The sequence below is a fragment of the Patagioenas fasciata genome, chromosome 7 (genome assembly GCF_037038585.1).
Source record: "Patagioenas fasciata isolate bPatFas1 chromosome 7, bPatFas1.hap1, whole genome shotgun sequence".
Classification (NCBI taxonomy): Eukaryota; Metazoa; Chordata; class Aves; order Columbiformes; family Columbidae; genus Patagioenas; species Patagioenas fasciata.
In genome coordinates this window covers 37,727,864-37,746,985 of record NC_092526.1, presented here as the reverse complement: position 1 = coordinate 37,746,985, position 19,122 = coordinate 37,727,864, and the positions used below count along the sequence as shown (strand labels likewise).

At 41.7% G+C, this 19,122-nt stretch overlaps 1 protein-coding gene and 1 long non-coding RNA gene across 5 annotated transcripts in view; one reads left to right on the top strand and one right to left on the bottom strand.

The window, feature by feature from the left end:
* Nucleotides 1-19,122, top strand: part of PARD3B (par-3 family cell polarity regulator beta) — a 364,942-nt gene that overhangs the window by 326,649 nt on the left and 19,171 nt on the right. For all 4 annotated transcript variants that reach the window (XR_011740105.1, XR_011740106.1, XM_065840472.2 and 1 more), the window contains one exon: nucleotides 8,599-8,678. Coding sequence is in view for 2 of the 4 variants with exons in the window: in XM_065840472.2 (XP_065696544.1) it covers nucleotides 8,599-8,678 (80 nt within the window). In the remaining 2 variants the exon portion in view is untranslated. The remainder of the gene's footprint in view (nucleotides 1-8,598; nucleotides 8,679-19,122) is intronic.
* On the bottom strand, nucleotides 17,480-18,577 carry LOC136102932 (uncharacterized). Its single transcript, XR_010651521.2, has 3 exons — nucleotides 18,524-18,577; nucleotides 18,369-18,432; nucleotides 17,480-17,630 (listed from the first exon to the last, which is right to left on the bottom strand). It is a non-coding gene; the product is annotated as an uncharacterized lncRNA (long non-coding RNA).

Here is a 19,122-nt window from a genome sequence, read left to right as displayed (position 1 = left end):
AAGCGTGGCCATTACACCCTGGCATTGGTGCCAAGAACTCTGCTGACTTAGCTAGAGAAAGATGCTGAAAGCCCCCGACTTTGAGAGAAAATTCAATTCAATTTACTTCATACAGTGTCTCTCATGAAGTATTTCAAAATGCCTTATATCAGGAGATAACATAATGAGAAAATGCTTTAGAGAACTGGGTATTCAGATAGCAAGACAAAATGATACACAACAATGAACTGGAGTAAAAGAAAAGACGACTGTCATTTAAAAGCAGTAATCATCTGGATAAGTAGTCTTGTAAACTAATTACAGTGAGAAGAGAAGCAAAGAATGCAAGATGGGGAGAAACAAGAAGCAGCCAAGTTTCAAACAGGCTAAGGCAGAGGACTGGTTTCATGGGGGAAGGAATTGTGCACAGGATTGTAGAGCAACTATAGGAGATGTGTTTTAGAAATGTATTCGCACGTATGTATTATATATACCGTATATTGCATAACAAGTGTATCTCAGTGACAAGTTGTTCTTCTCTCTAGTGGCTGGGAGGAAATTAATTACATTGGCCTGGTTCAGTGGAAGAGCAATTGAAATGCCCCCTTGCAGTTGGAGAGAATGGATACTGATGGGTGCTGGGGTTGTTTTGGTTTGCTGCTTTTAAGTTTTGCTGTCAGCTCAAGTGCCTCTGTTTGCCTCTATGCTGAGAATAGGTTTGCACGTGAGGGTGTCGCAAATCTGGTGCTCGTTAAAGACAATTAAGAGGTAGAATTAACCAAAACATATGACACGACTAATGGAAAAAGAAGCCACCCACCGAGACGGACACAGGCCAGGAAATGATCTCATTTTGCGTGGTCACAAGAAACCATAGTCCTCCAGCACCGGGGATCGGGGGATCGCGGAGCTGGGCTTCAGAAAGCAGAATATCATCTTTGTGGGGCTGTGCAAAAACACTTTGCAGTTTTGGCTTCACCTCCGTCTTTGCTGTTTTCTCTCTACTTAGTAGTGTTGCAAGATACAGCAAATGCTGAGAGCTTGTTTTCTACTAAGCTAAAGCAATTGCCATGTTTTTAAACTGTTATGGGAACAGCCTGTTTCCCTTTTAAAGTTCCCATCTGTGTTTGTATTTCCCTCAGTCTATTGCCTTTATAGAGAGTTTTCTGCTCTCTCTAAATCTAAGCCATTAGTTTCACCTCCTTGAACAAGAGGTAGGGCATTACGGAGTGGGAAAAGTAAATCCTGAGATAATAAGCCCTGCTTAATTCCAGCGTGGAGCGCTGCTGTCATTGCTGTTCTGGTCTTCATTGCATTGGGAGAATGGACAATGACTGTAGGTATGTACATTTATGTATATGTGTCACGTATGTGTATAGTGATGGATAGAAAGGGAGCATTTGTTTGCCGAGCAATCCGACTGACCAAGTAACGTTCTGATTGCACACAGCTGATTTTCTAAGTGAGAATGTTCAAAACTACTCACCGGCAAAACCAAGATCATCAGTGACTCTGGAGTGCGCGCTGGTGTTTCTTACAGGGAAGAGATGGTTTGATTACTATCTCTTTTTTCCTTTAGACAAGGATGTTTTTCTCACCCAAGGGAAATGCATTCTAGCAGCATGAACATAACTATTAATCAACACTTAAGCAATAATCAGTGAATGAAAAATGATGACCAGAAACTGAAAATGTCCTTGCGTAGCTACTTTGGCACTTTTCCTTGGAGATTGTGCCCTTGCATTTTAACGTGAACAATTCTTATAAAATTAGTGCTGATATATTCCAAAAGGCGGTGATTTAAAAAGCCAGCACTTATTTTTCACTTTAAAAAAATACTATCAGTGAACGATGCGTTAAGATCCGCATAAGTAATGTCATAAAGCTGCCTCAATAGTGTCTGAGATAGATCCTCAATGAATGTGAATCAGTAATATCTTATGGGGTTACTTCAGAGATGGAGATGCCGAGATCATCATCACTAGAACGCTGTGTTGAAATGCGTGAAGATGTGTTGCGGATGCAGAGATAGGAATGTTTTTCCTGCATATTTTCACCCAAAAAGGAGATACAGCCTCTGAGAGATGCAGGTGTATGTCAGCTTTGGGAATGCCTCCAAGAGGAATCAAATGCTATTGAAAATAAAACAAACCACCCTCATCAGTATTTAGCGTGCTTTCCTGAATTGGGACCAAGGTACGTGGTGGCACCCAGCAGAAACCCGGGCTGTGAGACTCTGAGGAGTGCAGCCAGACCTTTCTTTAGCTCTTCAAGATGTTTTTTGACAAACTTAGTCACAGTTCTAATAGCATTGAGTATTCTTTGGAATAATCTCAGAACCAGACTAGTATAAAACACTTAAAATGTGTATGTGCTTAACAAAAAGAAGGCTCGAAGTTCCCTGTGACTGAGCCCGGAAAGCAGAACTTCAAGAGTTTACAAGATCACGACTTGGTGACTAGGCTGTGAACAGGCACCTGTTGATTCACCTTCCCAAATTATTTATCTCGTATTTTCTGTTGACAAGAAAAGGAAAAAGTTTAAATTAGTTGCCAGACTACCCAAAACAAACTTTGAAAGTATCAGACCGTGATTTGAGAACCTCTAACAATTACACACCCAAGTTGTCTGTAAAATGGAGTGGAAACAAAAACCTTCTGGGAAGATCCAGCTTCCTTTCTTATTCCTGAAGACTGTCCTACAAGCAGGTTTGGAACAGGGCAATTGAAAATGCTTCCTACAGTGGTGAAGGTGATTTTGAGAGTTGCCACTGAACGTCATCTTGGTTTGCCACTTGGTGAAGAAAAGCACCACTAAGAATATCAGAAGGAAGTATTAAGGGTTGCTATCTTCTATCCAGACAATGGTAAAACAGTACCGACGGGCTCATATAACATTAGACTCCTCTTTGAAGACTGCTTCTGTCATTAAAATCAATGCAACTTAATTAAAGCAAATTATAGATAGATACATCTATAAATAAGATATTAAAGTGCGCTGCTGAATATGATAATTGCTGCATATTTAGCAATCAGCGTGTGTGTTCTGCTTTTGCCAGGAGGGATTTCTTTCAGTGGAATCAATGGAGCTTTATTAAAAACCATCCAAATTAGAGGGAGAAATGATGAGTGTTATAATAACGCAAAATAACTGTTTCAACTTTCATTGCAAAACCAGGAAAGCAAAATACATCCCTCTTTGTGTGTGTAAGGAAAACATCAGGAAAATTCTTTTGAATTGTGGACACTGGTAGAATTTTTAATTTTTACCTTTTGATGCAAAAGACAAAAAAGCTGGATCGAGGAAAACATGTTTTCTGTGGAAATGCTGGAGGTCTTGGAGGACGGGATAATTAGGATATCACAGCAGTAAGGAATTAAGAAGACCCCTGCAATCAACTCCCTCCATTTCACATGGAGCATCCAGTTCACTGCCTCATGTAGCCCACCTTTGTTTTAACCACTAAATAAAGCGTGAGTAAATTGTGATCTTCAATTTTGCTTGCAGTCCCTAGAACCAGGCAGACTGTTGAAATGCAAAATAAAAACGAAATGGGTGAATTTTGGTGCTTCACCTGCGTATGAAACATTGAGACCAGGGTGGGGAACAAATCCACCGTTACCTTTCTCCGTTTCTCTTCAGTTTTCACTTAATTGAAAACAAAAACCAACTGTGTCTCAGCAGAGGGGAGACCTGAAGGTTAAAGGGCAAATTCCGTTATACCACAGCTCTTTTTGGCATGCTGGATCTCAACCCATGTGATTAGAAACGCTCACAGACAAAAGAAGAGCTTTGAGAACAGAGGTCAAACCAGCATCTGAATCAAGTCCTTTAACAGATGATCACAAGACTATTGAAAAAATGTACTAAGCCATGCAGTAGTTCTATGTGCCATGTTTATACACAGACTTTTGGGCAAAAAACCGAACTGGGTGGTATTTTCAAAGCACGTGGGTGATGGCCGAGCTGTGCAGCCTTGCTGGGATGGCTCCTGTCTTTTTGTGCATATCAAATTCAACAGTAGCATCACACCAGTTTTTATGGGGAGAAAACCACAATGCACAAGCTCAAGTGATTTGACTGAGTGTACACAGTCCCAGGACTCCTATCTTCATAAGCTCTTCCTGATCTCCCATAATTTTAAGTAAGCCAGGCGTGACTCCGGTGGAGCCAGCAGCATTTTGCACCGGGTTTGCAGACGTGTACCTAAATCACATCAGCCCTGGTGAAGTTACGCTATCGCTACTTATCTAGTAAGCAACACACACTCCTCATTTTCCTTCTGATACCTGAAATGTCTGGAGGAAGCTTATTGCTCACAAGTGGGTAAAACAAAGGGTTAAAAATAAAAATCAAAAGGGCAAAGGAGACGTTTAGCATACAAGTGAAAAATGAAGAAGCCTGACTGCAACGCCCACTGTGTATTATTCCTTTTCAAGAGTGTGAAACTTCTGACTGGGAGCAGTGGTTTTTCTATGATGAGTTAAGAAGCTTTAAACAAATTTTTTAACAAACTGACTGTGCAAAGATGATCGAGGTTTTCCGTATGCACTTCGAAATGAAATACCTGTAGGAGAGGAAAGGGTGAGGGAAGGCTCTCCCCTTGAGGTGCCTGCAAATGCACAAGAAAAAGTTGATGCTGGCTTCACAGAGCCTAAACTTTAAAAATGATGGCTATTGTTGTTATTGTTCATTCCACAATGGCAGTCCAACCCCAAACACCTGGATCCGTAGGGAAGGGGCAGGGCAGGCTTTCCTGCTTGCTCCAAGGCTTTTCGCCTTTTACAAACGCTCCGGGAGGACGGCAGCGTAAGGCCAGGGAGAGGGGTGAAATGCAGTATCCCCTGGGAAAAAACATGGCCTTTTGCTCTTTTCTGCAGAGTTTTCAAGGTAGTCTCAAGCTTCAGGTGAAAGTCAGTCCTTTTTCTGCTCTTAAATAATTGTTCCTCTGCAGCCCCAGAATTCTCCTGTAGCCATATCATGGACTTATTTCAAGATACCTGTCTGCAGGTATACTCTGCATATGCCTTAAAATTTATTTGCAGGTATTTGAGTGCTCTTAAGATACTTGGTTTTGGCTTGATCTGCGTGTGCATGTTCACCTTTTTTGTTCTTTTTTTCTTTTTGTTTTCCTTGGGAAGTTTTCCTAAGGAGAATTGGCAGGTTGGAGGTATTTGCTGCTAGCTTATCACCATTGTGTATTAGGAAACTCTTCCAAGTACCCTGCAGTTAGTGTATTTACCTGGGACTGGCGGGGGTTTAGTTAAAGATGCGGAGGTGTTGTAGGGTTTTAGCTGGAGGGATATATTTGTATTGAAGAAATCTTGTTTGCTAATGGAAGTCATTAGGTTACAAAAAACATAAAAGTACTTGAACAACAAAAATGTTACTAGCTATGTAAAAAAAAGCCTTTCTGATACACTGTTCAGCCTCTCAAAGGCTTTACTGTCTTCTGCTGACCTGATGGTGGTTGTTTTGATTTGTATGTGTACCCCGTTGATTAATTTTCCATTCTACAAAGGGCTCGGCCATACGGGTACTTTGCAGCGGTTAAGTTTCGTGAGTTGTTTGTTGTTGTTTTTCGATAAAGACAGCATTTCCTTTCCTCAATTTAAGCATGCTGCTCTTTTAATTGCGCTGATGGCAATGGATGATGGCTGTTTCTGTGTTTATCTCTACCCCGTTATTTTTGCATATTCATGTTTTGCTTGTTAGTTGAGGCCGCTCTAGACTAAGAGATTATCTCTTCATAATGATGGCTGTTATTTAAGTTGTTAATTTAAACCCTAAAAATACGGGAGCGTGTTTTGGATCATTCTTTCTGTAGTTCATTACCATACATTTGTGAAACATGGATTTCACCTGCTATCGTGTTCTCTCTTTGCTGATTGGGATGTTGGTCTCAAAAGCTCTTCGAGCCGTCTCTGATATGGACTCAGCACATTCCATCAGCTTTTTATTAAGGTTATTGTTTGCACGGCTAAATACTTAGTGATTAGTAAACTCTCTGCACCTGTACTGAGGGCCAGCTGCACACATCCCATTTCGGGAAGGAGGAGAAGCCGGCATATTTTGATCTTGTTAATTAGTACCTTTCGCAATGATTTTTAGCTTAGTTTGTTGCAAAAGACAGCAAGGAACCCTTTGCTTTGACTCTCTCTGAAGCATAAATAGCTTTGAGCGGGGAGGTTTGCAGTTTCTCTCTTCACCGGGGCAGCGTTGTGTTCATGTTGTATGAGCCATGATACATTTTTAGGATCACGTGGACAGATGGAGAAGGGAAAACAGAAGGGATGGCTGAGCCTTTAATTAGCTGCACAGAGCCCGAGCACGATGTGCCAGAGCGTCGGGGGGGGTTTATATATATATATATATAAATATATATATATATAGGGTGCGGAGATTCAGCCGCTCGATGGATCCAAATTAGCAAAATTGTGTATCCACCGCCAGGGTGTTTCTATGGCAACTGTCTCTCAAATCATATATACAAACAGACCTGGCAGGGGGTATCGCCTTCTATTTGGTCTGTAGGAAACCATCGGAAAAGGGGCGGTTTCAGGCTGCAAAAAGGCCTCGCGATGTAAATATCTTAGACATTCTGGTACCGGGTTAAGCTTTGGGAGCACCGCTCGATGCTGCCGCAATTCCGAATCTGTGTTTTTGCACATGGACTCACTGCTGTGATTCGTGCAAGGTGTGAGACTGATCACCAGGGCACTTGCACGGTTACCAGGAGCATCCTAGAGCTCGTAAACATCTTGCTGCTGTACCTAATTAATAGCCCATCTACCGCCATGGAGGTAGGCCGTATACTACGTGGCTTTTGTGCTGAGCGAACCAAATTATACAGTAATTCCTTTTCCCCTCGTTCTTCTTCATAAACCAGCAGAAATCTGGAGGCCGTTCTCTCACCTGGTGAATTAAGGGGAGTTATCAACCTGATCAAATTAGCAGCGTAAGAACAGCTACAGTGGCTGTGACTCTAAGCCCGAGTGACTCTGTCTTTACAAATCCTCTCTACGTGTCACTTTTTCTAGTGGAAAAAAATGAACGAACGATGCATTTAGCCTACTGCCCTCTTTTTGAAATGTAGGGCAATTATTGTTATTTTTTGCTCATCCAAAGTACAGCACTACTAAAACGGGGGTCATTTCAGGTCAGAGGTGATTATTTCTCGTCGCCATCAGTTCCATGAGGACTCCTCTCTGTTTCGAGTCAGATAAAGTGGGGTGGGCAAGGGGCCTATGCTAAGTAATTTTTTCACCTATGAGTATCATGGATGTTGAGTGAATGTCAAGGTGCATGACCATACTTGTGTAGAATAATTCCTAAGCGTGCCTAGTAGCTGCAGTGGGTAATTCCTCTCTTTGCATCAGGCTTGGCTTATGTTATAACTCCACAAGACATTTTACACAAAAATGTTACGTAAAGGTAGATAAGACCAACTACACCTGAGTGCACATTTCCCACTGTGGAAGCTTTTCCACAGTGAAAATGATGTGTTGTGGGTAAATTGCAGGACTGACAGAAATCTATTCTAACCTGTAGAATGTGAAAAACATGTTAATCCTTGTTTTCTCTTTTTGTAACCGGGTATTTGCCGAAAGCTTGGTGTGATTTATTCTTTTCTTTCTAATGAATTGTTAAAAATGTTTGAAAAGGCATTAAATCTTCCTTTCTGCTATTAATCTGTGAAAGGGGAAAGGGATTTTAAATGGCCTCTTAGTATATTGCTTTATAAAACTGCTGATTCTAGCAGCACCGGAATAGGAATACATACTAATGTAGGAAACACTGAAGGCAGTCAGAGCCTCCTGCATTTATGGAGGAAAAGACTAATAGCTCCATTTTAACAAGGCTCTTAACACTTTGGGCCATCAGCAGGCATTGAATGAGTGAAATTGGGCAAGCTCCTGTGTGCTAAAAGCATTGAAGTTTGCTGTTTTGTACCCCGGTTGGAGCCTTCCTGATAGAATTGTGCTCTCCGGCCAGCGCCGGTCACCATGTTGAAAACAAACCAAGCAGCGCTGGCATTTCGACCAAAAGCACTAACACTTTGCTTCGGAAGCGGCACCGAGCATGATAAATGCACTTAACTCCCAGCTGGATACTTAGCTTCGCGGTGGCATTAGAGAAAGTTTCTGGATTTGCATTAAGAATGAAAGCAAAACCTGTCTATATCACGTTTGATACTCGAGCAAAACACACAAGTGGAGAGAAAGCAGCAAACCTGGTACTAAGATGCGAGCTTGGATTCAGGTAGTTATGCCACAGGAATGAGAAGGGGTGTGCTTGCTTAATTGGATCACGTCTTCATGTTACTGAATTGCAGGAGGAAGGCCAGCCAGGGAGGGAGAGAATCCTGGCTGGCACGCAGATGAGGAAAAGACTCTGAAGATTGTACCTTGTCTGAACAGTTCTTTGATACAGAAGCCTTTCTTTTTAGCAGCCATATGATTCTGTATGGGATTTGGAGCTTCTTTGAGCCCCTGCCTTTCTTTTGCCGATGTTGGCGTGGTGTAGCATCATCTGCTCTCCGCTTGTCCTTTGGAGAAGCATTGTTAGTGGCTGGGCTGCATAATTGATGTTCATCTCTAATTACTCTTCTCTCCACAGGTGCCTGGAAAAGTTCCAGACGGGATCTCGTACAGTCTCCAGTTGGAGGGGATGGAGAGACAATACGCATCCTTACCCAGGTACGGTGACCGGCCCCCTGCACACACATCTTGTCACCTTTTGCCGCTGATTTAGTGCCATCTTTATAACTGTACTATTAATTTGGACTTCTGAATTTAGAAAAAAAAAAAAGCGCCCTCAATGAACATGTCAGCAAGAGTCATGATCCACAGGTAGAGAACCTGACACTGAGGAAACTGGCTCTGCAAGAGTTATAACAAGTTGTAGCAGGGCATAAATGACTGAGTTTCTAGTGATATAATCCTAGCTGCCATTGACAGAGCACTCCATGGAAAGCTTCCACGACAGCAGCCGCAGCTACTGAAGTCCCAGTGTTGCCGCAAAGAGCGTCTGACTGGCAGTCCCCTTCCAGTAAAGCATCTCTGCACTCCCACTGAGTGCTGTGGAAATAAGAGAGAATTCTCTGAGGGCTCTGTTTTAATTTTTAATCCTTATCAACTCAATGAAGAGTAATTCCAGTCTGAAATCAGTGGGGCGTAACAAAAAGGAAGCATTTCAGAGATTTCAGTCCTGTTTCTATGGGAGTTCTAATAACAGAGTGTAAGATTTAGCAAGCCAGAAATGGGAGTGAGAGGATGCTTGGAGAGATAGTGGGAGGAAAGCAAAAATAGAAGAATATTTCCACTTTAGAATTACAGGGATGGGAAAGACCTTAGAGGGATTGCCCAGTCCATTTCTTGGACCTACAAGCAAGATAATTTGTAAATCAAAGCAAAACCAGCTATTTACAAGCAAGAAGAGATTCTTTATTGTGAAGCAGTGCTGGCATTTAGGAAATCAAATAGGTTTTTTCCTTCTTTTTCTTTTTCCACTGAACTATTTCCCTTCAAAGGTGTCACCAGATAGACCGATGGATAAGTATATAATACTGTGTCCAATTCCAGATGAAAATACAGTGAATATCTTGCTTTTGGAAATGAATATATAAAGGCTGTCTCACAAGACGTCGTTGGAATATTGCAGACATTTCTAGTGTACCTGGTTTCAAAACCAAAGGATGGGTCTGTAGTTTAGTTACTGCCTTCAAATGATGCTTGTGTCAGCCATCGTTCTGGAAGTTCCTCCTGTGCAGGAACTGGTTTCTCTAACAGAAGCTCGCGTTCCAGCAGTGTATTTCCTGATGGACCGTGGATATTCTTACTTTCCTGGGTAAATAGCCATCATTTTTGTACTCCTCCAACACTCATGTCTCCTGTCGTGTTTTTAGCAGTGATTTTTGCAGGTTAGTTAGGTGTAGTTTAATTATGCACACTCTTCTTGAATACTTCCTTGTGAATTACAAGAATAAATTAGCAATCGTTGTCCAGTGTAACTCTCTGCAGCAATTTTCTTATTCCTGTATCGTGTCTCCTTTTGATACTTTTCCCTTCCAGCTACTCAAACTTATTTTTGCAGTCTTTATAAAACAAAAATTTCCCAGTAAAGTACCTTCCATCACTCAGAATTCCTTTTGTTTCCCCGGCGTTCCTTTCAAGCGCGGATGAGCAGAAGTGAGCACACGAGTGCAGGCACAGCCGTGCCCTTGCTTTGTGCAGCAGTGTTCTCTGTGTCCCTTCTGTCCCGTTCCTTTTCAAACCTGCTGCATCCTGTGTACTGCTCACCTCTGCACCTTGCATTTTTGTAGGGATTTTTTTGTTGGTTTTAGTTTTGGTTTTTTTTAAAGTAGGTCTGTCTGAACCAGATCATGAATTTCACAGCGTTCTTCCCAAAGCCACCATTTAACTTGCTGAAAAAAGACTCTCCAGCTCCTATAACAGGTTTGAGTGCGTAGCTGGCTGGGACTCACCGGTTAGGAAGCCATCCAAACAGTCAATAAGCTTTTGGAGATGGGTGTGAAGAGTGTCGCTTTTCTTGGTGCCTGAGATGATGATGCTGCGCGGTGCCTGCAGTCCGGCAAGCGGCTGCTGCGTTCCGTGCCTCGGTTTTGTGAGTTTTGCAGTTTCATGTTACTGCAGTAATTAAGCCCTGGCAGTCACAAATGACTAGATTGCAACAGTGAAGTCTAAATCCAGAAGAAGAGGATGCAGTCTCGTTGCCAGCCGCTAATGGAAATGAGTGATTTGTTTTCTCCTCATGGCTGACTGCCCAGGAGTGTAGAGGAATCCAGGTAAAAACCACACATTTGCCAACCTGTTCTCAGTGGAGGATCCATGAACACTACTGTAGTGGGCAGCGTAATTTAAATAAAGGTAGTGTTTCCTCAAAGAGCGGCTTTCTTCTCCCCAGCATTTTAGTGTTAGTTCATGCTGTCCTGTCCTTGTCCCTCTCCTCACCTTGGTCCAACTACAGAGCTGCATTTGGTGTGGATGCGGTGTTTAACTGCATGCTTAGCTCTTTAGGTCCAGTTTAATAGGAGATACCTAGAGGCTTCAGGAGAGGGTTGTAGATGCTGGGAAACAAATTCTTCTTGCAGTAGTGTGTTGAGTCCAAGAGGATGTGACCTTTGCCTGCGGCTCTGGTGTGGAAAGAGAGGAAAACGCTGGGGCTGCAGCCAGTTCTGCTGGATGGGGCGGGAGAGGAATCAGTGCCATGTCAGGAGGAGCTGGGACCGACACGGTGGAACTGCTGCTCACCTGAAGCCAGCAGGTGTCACGCCAGCGTGCATGGGCATGGACAGGCACCTTGGTCTTCCTCCCCACTGGGCGAGGAGGAGGAATGGTCCCCTGCCAAATGGGTTTGTGAATGGTGCCGGCTTGTCACTGCCCCATTCCATTGCAAAGGCACCGTCTGCGTGAAGGGGAAGTCAAATCGCCAGCAGCATCTAAAGCTGCTGGGTTGTAAAAGTCTAAGCTTTGAAACATCATTGCTGCTTTGCCCTTTTGTTTTGTGTTCTTCTGTCTTTCTCCGATGCTGCTAATTTAAGCCTGTGTATTATGGGCCAAATTCAGGTGATATGTCCATATTGACCGTGTTTGAGGAATTCCACTGTATCAAGGTTTTTTAATAGATACAGCAGCAAATCCAGTGTCCTGTTCTCACTAAGCTCAGTGACGCCCTTTTTGCTTTGAGTGTAGGATCTGTTCCTGTGTAGGGTTATATTTTTAATTAAAAACTGGAAACAGGAGGCAGCATCCTTTGGAGGAAGGCTTTGTATGTGACTGGCTTAATGAGTGGCCAGATGAGCAGTATTATAGTTCAGTTCCTAGGTAAAATAATACCACTGTAGCCGTGGGTTGGAAACCTCTAGAGGCAAAACCATCTGAATGAGATGATAAGTGGCTGTGGCAGGAGAGTGGCAGGTCTTCATCTCGCCCTGCTTTGTGCTCTTCTGTCTGCAGAAAAGCGGCAAAGTGGGAAAGACAGAATGGAAGGCTTTGCAAGAGAGATACAGTTCTTTGCACTCAATTCTTACGTGTTGCCCTAGGGCTACGGCTAAGTACTGCTGAGTACTAGTATTAAGCAGTGTTAAATCCTCCTACTTAGGAGGAGAGTGGCTTGATTCTGATAGCTCTTACCTCTTCTTTTGGGAAGAGGAGCAGGGCAAAGATGTGGGAGCCAGAAAAACATTTCTATTTTTCCATTTTATTTTTAATGCCTGTTTTCTTCTTGTGATCCAGAATATTTTCCTGCTGGAGCTATGGAACAGATACGAAGCCGAAGCTGCTCTGTTCATAGGTTTATTTTTGAGCTTGCTTTTATGGAAGTCTGTCTTCATGTAAATCACAACCTTGCCAATGGCAGCCTTGTTTGGAGAAATCTCGTGTTTGAGGACACGTTCTTCTGTGTGTTGGTGGAAAAGCTGGCTGAGACCAGAAGCAGACTGTCAGACACCGAGACGGGACACTGGTGACATGATTGAGTGTAGATCAGAAAGCTCAGCCATCTTGCTGGTAAGAAATATTGATTCCGAAGGAAAGCCAAGACTCCAGACTTGCTCTGGACCCCTCGTATTATTGAAAAACATGCGCTTTTGGTGAGAAAAGGGGTTGGGGCTGGAAAGGCAGTAAGAGCATTAGAAAATAACTGGAAAAATGAGTTCAGGCTGTGTAATGAGTTCAGCTGCATTGCTGGGGCTGGGAGGAGAGCGCTGAGCAACCCCGTGATTGTTTCTTTCTGTCTTAAATGTAACGTGTCTTCAAACTGGGAAACCTGCAAATGTGTTAAGGAAACAGCCTTTGAGGGCACATTCTTGCCATACTGGAAGCTTCTCTACAGATTGACCGTGCAACCTGTGCTTCTTCAGACAGTAGCTGAAAGCAGCACATCCTCCATTTTTAGGTATGAAGCAAAAAAGGACAACTTTGGTCTCCTTGCCTGAGCCTTCCAAGACTTTTCTACATTTCCGCATCAAACTAAATTTCAATTTTGATCTGCCACATTAATTTTACAACTGTATTTACAAAAGCATCTAACCTCGAATTAAAATGTCACGTTGTGGAGAATTTGTTGCATTCTTCAGAGATGTATTATTTTACCATTGTAAGAGATTATACCTTTTTTTCCCCTAAGCCTGAAATTTCCCAATTTCAGTTTCTAGATACTATGGTAAATATCTTTTTTCTGATAGATTTTAAGAGCCAAGCCTGCGAAATGCCTCCCCTTCAGTATTTCTGTGTAGTGATCATTTTATGTTATATTTAGCCTCCCTTTCAATAAATTAAATAGATTGAGCACTTAGATCTTACACTACAGAGCATGAAAACAGCATTGAATCAGCGAAGTTTCTCTAACACCTATGGCACAAAGAGATAAGGTTCCTCAAACAGAAGGAAGGGATTACTTAGCAACTTGCATGAGCTTTTTCTTGTATTTGTTCTTGCCTTTATTTCACTAACCGGGTTTATTTCAAAATACAGGATTTCTGCAATTTAATTGAATCCCAGGTACGTCATCAGAAAGTGACTTGACACAAATCACAAAAAAGTTAATTGTCTATTAAATAAGAGCCATCATTCACCATTGTCTAGCAGGATCTGAAATGAATATACTGATATTACTTATGTATATAGTATAATCTCCTGGTTAACATAAATGACTATTTTAGTACGGATGATAATTAGCTGCAAATCAACTTACCAGAGCATTCCCGACCTGTGGGAACTGACTAACCAAAGAGCACAGATGAAAAAGCAAGGTTTAAAATCAATTATTTAAATGAAATTTCCCTGCTTGTTCATTTAAATCACAAGTATTATTTTTGCTTTAAATCACTTGAACTTATTCCATCCCACACTGCAAAAAAATCTGTCCCCCTTCTCATTTTGTATGCTTGTTTACATTCCTCCTTGATATCTGACAATATGTTACACAGCACTGACCCAGCAGCGTTCACTTCATTACATGGCTCTACTGAAATTTCTTTTCTTTTCTTTTGTTTTTTAGCCCGAAATCACTGACTCAATCCTTCTGGGTCCCTTCTGACTCAGGACATTCTGTGATTCTCTGCTTTATGACAGGCAGAAGGTGATGGGAAAATCTTCTGTAGAATCACAGAATCAACTGGGTTGGAAAAGACCTCAAGAGATCATCAAGTCCAACCCTTGGTCCAGCTCCAGTCCATTTACTAGGATATTGATGACGTTTAAGAGAAGGGGGTCAAGAGAAAGATTTGAGAACCAATTGTGAGCGGTCTATTTAATTTTCAATGTAAATCATTTTTCTGTAATGTTCCTCTGACATAACTGCAAAACTGAAACGACTTGATAATTTGGAGTCACAAACAGGATTTGAACCAAGTATGGCACAGAAAATGAATAGCCCACCTAACTTCATCATCCTAGTCACATGAAATACAAGTAGTATTCAAACAGTATATTCTATGGTATGCTTGATTATTAGCTTTCTCTTCTGTTTAATTATCTAAAGTAATACCAGGGATGTGACTGGCTGTAACTCAGGGATATTTTTTAAATATGATTTTTATCTTGACAGCTGTATTTTCTTTGAAAACGCAGCAAGACCTTATCTGTCCATATCTTCCAGTGTGGTGATCTCATTGTAAATTAAATATGTGTAAGGTTTTAGTTGGGTTTTAAGTCCTGGGAGATTAATTTAGAATCAGTTTTAATGGAAATACTAGTCCTGCTCAAGGACCTCCAAGATATGTTGCAATAAACAAGCCAAGATGAAATAAAAGCAAAGAACAAAGATAATTCTTACATGCGAGAGCACCAGCTTGTTAAAAGATGAGCTTAAATCTGATATCAAACAACTTAAGATTTGCTTAACTAACTTTACTGAAGTCTGCAAGATAATAAAACTGATGGCCGTGGAAACTGCCCAGTGTGTTTGAGATGTCAGGGAAGTCATTGTATTTCAGGCAGGACGGAGTCCCAGTCCATAGTGGGACACCAGATTTGTGATACATAGGTGCAGGAGAATATCGGAAGTGCTCTGTTGTAATTTGTTCTGGTTTGTCTCGGTTTCAGTTACTCTGCTGCCGTTTGCCGTGGTACTGATATCACCTCAGTGTCATGCGTGAAGTCTGAAGGCTTTTTTTGTGTATGGTGTCAAAACACATTTGAGTTCATAAATAACCTGTGTGTACCTTCTACAGGGAGAATCTCAGGTATTAAAAGCAGAGCAGGTATGAGAGGGTCAGTGTACTGCAGGCATTTCAAAAAATGGGTTTGCGCCTTTCTGTAAAACTTGGCCAAAAGGAGGAAGGAAAATTGTAAACAGGATCACAGCTACAGAAATCTCTACATTGAATTCGAAAGGAAGGAGATTTGGTTGTAAAACATACCTCTAGCTTTCTAATAAAATAGAAATATCCCTTGAACAGGATGTCTATATCCAAACCAAATTAAGTCTTCATACTGTAAAAGTATACTTTAGCAAGTCAGAAAGGTCAAGGTTCGTGACATCAAATCATGGATCGCGGCTGGCAGACCACCTCTGTAATTTCCATGGGAATAACTAAAGAAAATTGAGCAAAGAAAATGTCTGCAACAACTGGGACATAGCTTATAAAAAAACCCAACAGCACTAAAAGCCAGATGTCCCAGAAGAATACTCTGAAGTGTAGAAGGAGGCAGACGGGGATGGGCTTTGTCAATTTTTCTAATAAGTCAGTCAACTCCTCATAGCAAAAAGCCGGTTAATGCAATATGGAATAGTTTAAAAGTCAATTAATATTTTGAAACTAAACAGCGAGGCTTTTTGCAAGGGGATACTAACCGGAGTAAATAAAAATACTTTCAAGTGTCACTTTTACAAAGAACATGGATCTGGTATGGTTTTTAGTGTATAACCAGGCATAAGGACCTCCCACTCAAACTAAAGGCACCAAATTCAGCTTAAAAATACAGAAGATGGAGGAAAATATTGCTTTTGACCAAAAGGGCTTGAATTAATATTACAAAATTTATTGAAGTTGTGGAGATATTGCCTCAGAAAAAAAAAGCCTGTATTAGCTAAGCCTCCAGTGAGTGAAAGAACAAAATAACTGTTAGGGAACAAAACATTAATGAAAGAAAGAAGTGTCAGTACAAAATGGTTAGGTTGAGATCTGTGGAAAAAAAGATAAGTGAATGCAAATTAGAAAGAAGATCAAATTAAAAACCAAAAGCGTGTGTCCCACAGAATGCATCGACAGAGTGATGTGCTGAGTGAAACCTGGGGAATACGGCATGTGCTGCAAAATGCAAATGCATCCGTTGCCTTGTTGAGATGGATGTTGAAATGGCTCAGACCAACCGGCTGGGAAGCTCAGCCAACTGCTTTATAGGTGCAGATTGGAATAAAAATGTTCCTGCTTATGTTGGATTATAATTCAGAACTGATCCAGAAGTGGGGACTCTAGGCTGTGAAGGTGAGGAAATAAGTTTATCTGTCTGTGAGAAAGCACGCTGTAAAATAAGACAACACCGCTGTTCTTGGCTTTGGCTTTCTCTTGATAAAGAGCTCTGGAGGTGGCTGAAAGGTGGTTGTCAGCAAACGAGCTTTAAATACAGCTGACAAAGGAGAAATGTAGGAAGCCAACAGCATCAGGTGTAAATATGTGTGATTTTTGAGGGCGTTGGATTGGGATTGTTTCAGCAAGCTTCCTGCAGCTCTCACAGGGTTGTGTGTGAACCTCTTTGCAAAGCAGGCTTAGGGAAAAAAAAAGCAGGAAAGAAGTTAAAAAGAACAAGAATGTCACTGCCACCATGACAAGTTTCAAGCTTCTAATAGCAAGCCACTTAAAGTGAGTCAGTTATAGGTATTCTTATGTACATATTTAGGAAATAGGAGATTATGATGATGAAGTAGGAAAGTGAATTGTATGCGGACGGTCTTAATTGCACGCTTCAAGGTAATAACAGGCTGTGAAATCTTAAGAACTCAAATATAGCTCTGGGTTCTTTTGCAAACATATAGGGGACGGAGTGGTGAGCGCTCAGCGTGCCACCCACCGAGAAATAATAAATAGGGTGGGGGAGACTTGAGCCGTGGGGAAACACAAGAGCAGCGCTTTGAGCAGACCTACGGTTGTTTGTTATCCTCGGTGAAACCCTGCCTGGCGAGGTGAGAGCTTTTCTATAAACCGGTGATTAAAGGGAAGAGGTATCTAATTTGAGATTAAGAGAAGAGTCACCGAAGAATTTAATAGTAAAAACAGTTGCTAGAGCAGCTGTTTCAACACAGCTCATACAATTGGCAGCCACACAGCTTCCATTTCATAAGTTGGTGACATATTTGATTTCTCTGCACAGAAGTCTCTTAAAAACGTATCAGGAGAATATTCTGAATTCTTGATGGTTTTGTCCAACTTTCTTTGCCCATATATTCACCTAAGGCTTTCACATTCCTCTTCAACTGTGACATTTCAGAAAATCGTGCTTTGGATATGTTGATCCAGGTTAAATAACTCCTCATACTGCAAGAAACCTAGAAGCTCGTACAATCCTGATCCAGAACCACCACAATCCATGGATGTGTTCCTCCCCATTGCAGTCAGCACTCGGTTCAGACTGATATGTCATCGCTGGTAGAGCATATGCCTTCATTTCTCTGCTGTCTGCGTCTGTCTGGTAGTAATTTAATAAACTCTGATTAGGATATTTTTTTCCCTGGGAGCTCTGCCCACCAATGTTCACAGTCCAAATCTCTCCATATTTTGGAGATTCTGGAAATAGGAATATATCTTTGCCTGCTATGCTCTTCTCCACCCCATCTTATCTTACCACAGATATATGGGAAGTAAAAGTAGGACTTAAAAATCAGCGTAATTCGAGGTTGTTGCAGACATTCAGATCACTAGCGGTTATGGACCAGTAACTTTTAAGAGCAAGCATGGAGCTAAAGCTCCTGTTGTACCCTGTTAGAGAAAATTAATTCCTGCTTTCTTAAGAATCTTTACCCTCATCTCCAGGCTTGGAAAAGATTGCATTGTTCTAGCATCTAATAGTTATGTAAATTAGCACTAATTTTGTCATTTAGCACCTGTACAAAATTTTCTACTAGAACAGTTCTTTAAAATGTGGCATAAACAAAGCACAAGATGCACGGTGATACTGCTCGCTCTTTGATGCTTATTTGGGAAAATCTGCATAAGCTATTGAGCATCTTTAGCACAGGTAAAGATGTTGTGGCTGTGCCAGAAGCATGCCAGCAAAACTTTGTGGGCGTTAAATAGTACATCGGCCACCGGTCAGACTTTCAGCAATCTGTATTTCAGAAATGTATTGAATATCATAATGCATATGCTAAAAACTACATCTTTACGTAACTTAGTCTGGCTATAGAGATATTGACAGAACTCGTACCTTCTGCTGGGTTTTGTCTGGTGTCGGTGCGGCCTCCGCCAGTTCTGAGCGAGCAGATGCGATCCTACAGCGGTTTGAATAAATATTAGTATTAAGGAGTTATTCTGCTCTGATTAAACATTCGATGAGGGGGGAAAGGGCGGGGGAGAGGGCACCTGAGGATCTCTCTGTTTCAGACTTCTTGCCCAACAGAATTCATTGAAATGTTGGAGCAGGGGTGAGGTGAGGAGTCGTGTAAACCGGAAGTTGTTCCTCAAGTCGCCGTCCTCTCTCTGCACACCCAGTAATTGGTATCTCATACACTTGAAACAGCTGAAAAAACAGAGCAGAACATGCAAACACGTCCACTGCGTAACATAGGCAGGAAGCAAGAGGAGGAGTGTGTTAACTTTAATAGAAAGTGAATTATCTGCCATTTTTATTCCACTGCAGATGTAATTCAGCAAGGAGATTGGATCTGTGCATTAGATAGTCTGAGACAGCAGCTTGGAAACTGGCAGCTGGTTCCAGCCAAAGTTGCAGAGAGAGGGCGGTAAATGTGTGAACAAAATCCAGCCCAGGTTATCAAGTAAAACCCCAAGCCAACGGGGGTGCTCGGATATTGAGTAGCTGGCACTTTTCTTCATTTAAAGAAGAAAAATAGCCTTTGTTTTCCAGGTGAAGGGAAGTACTTTGAGAGCAGTCTGTTATAGATCACGGCAAAATCTGGCAAGCAAATCCAGTCTCAGCAGGATTTCACAGTTGAAAATCCATG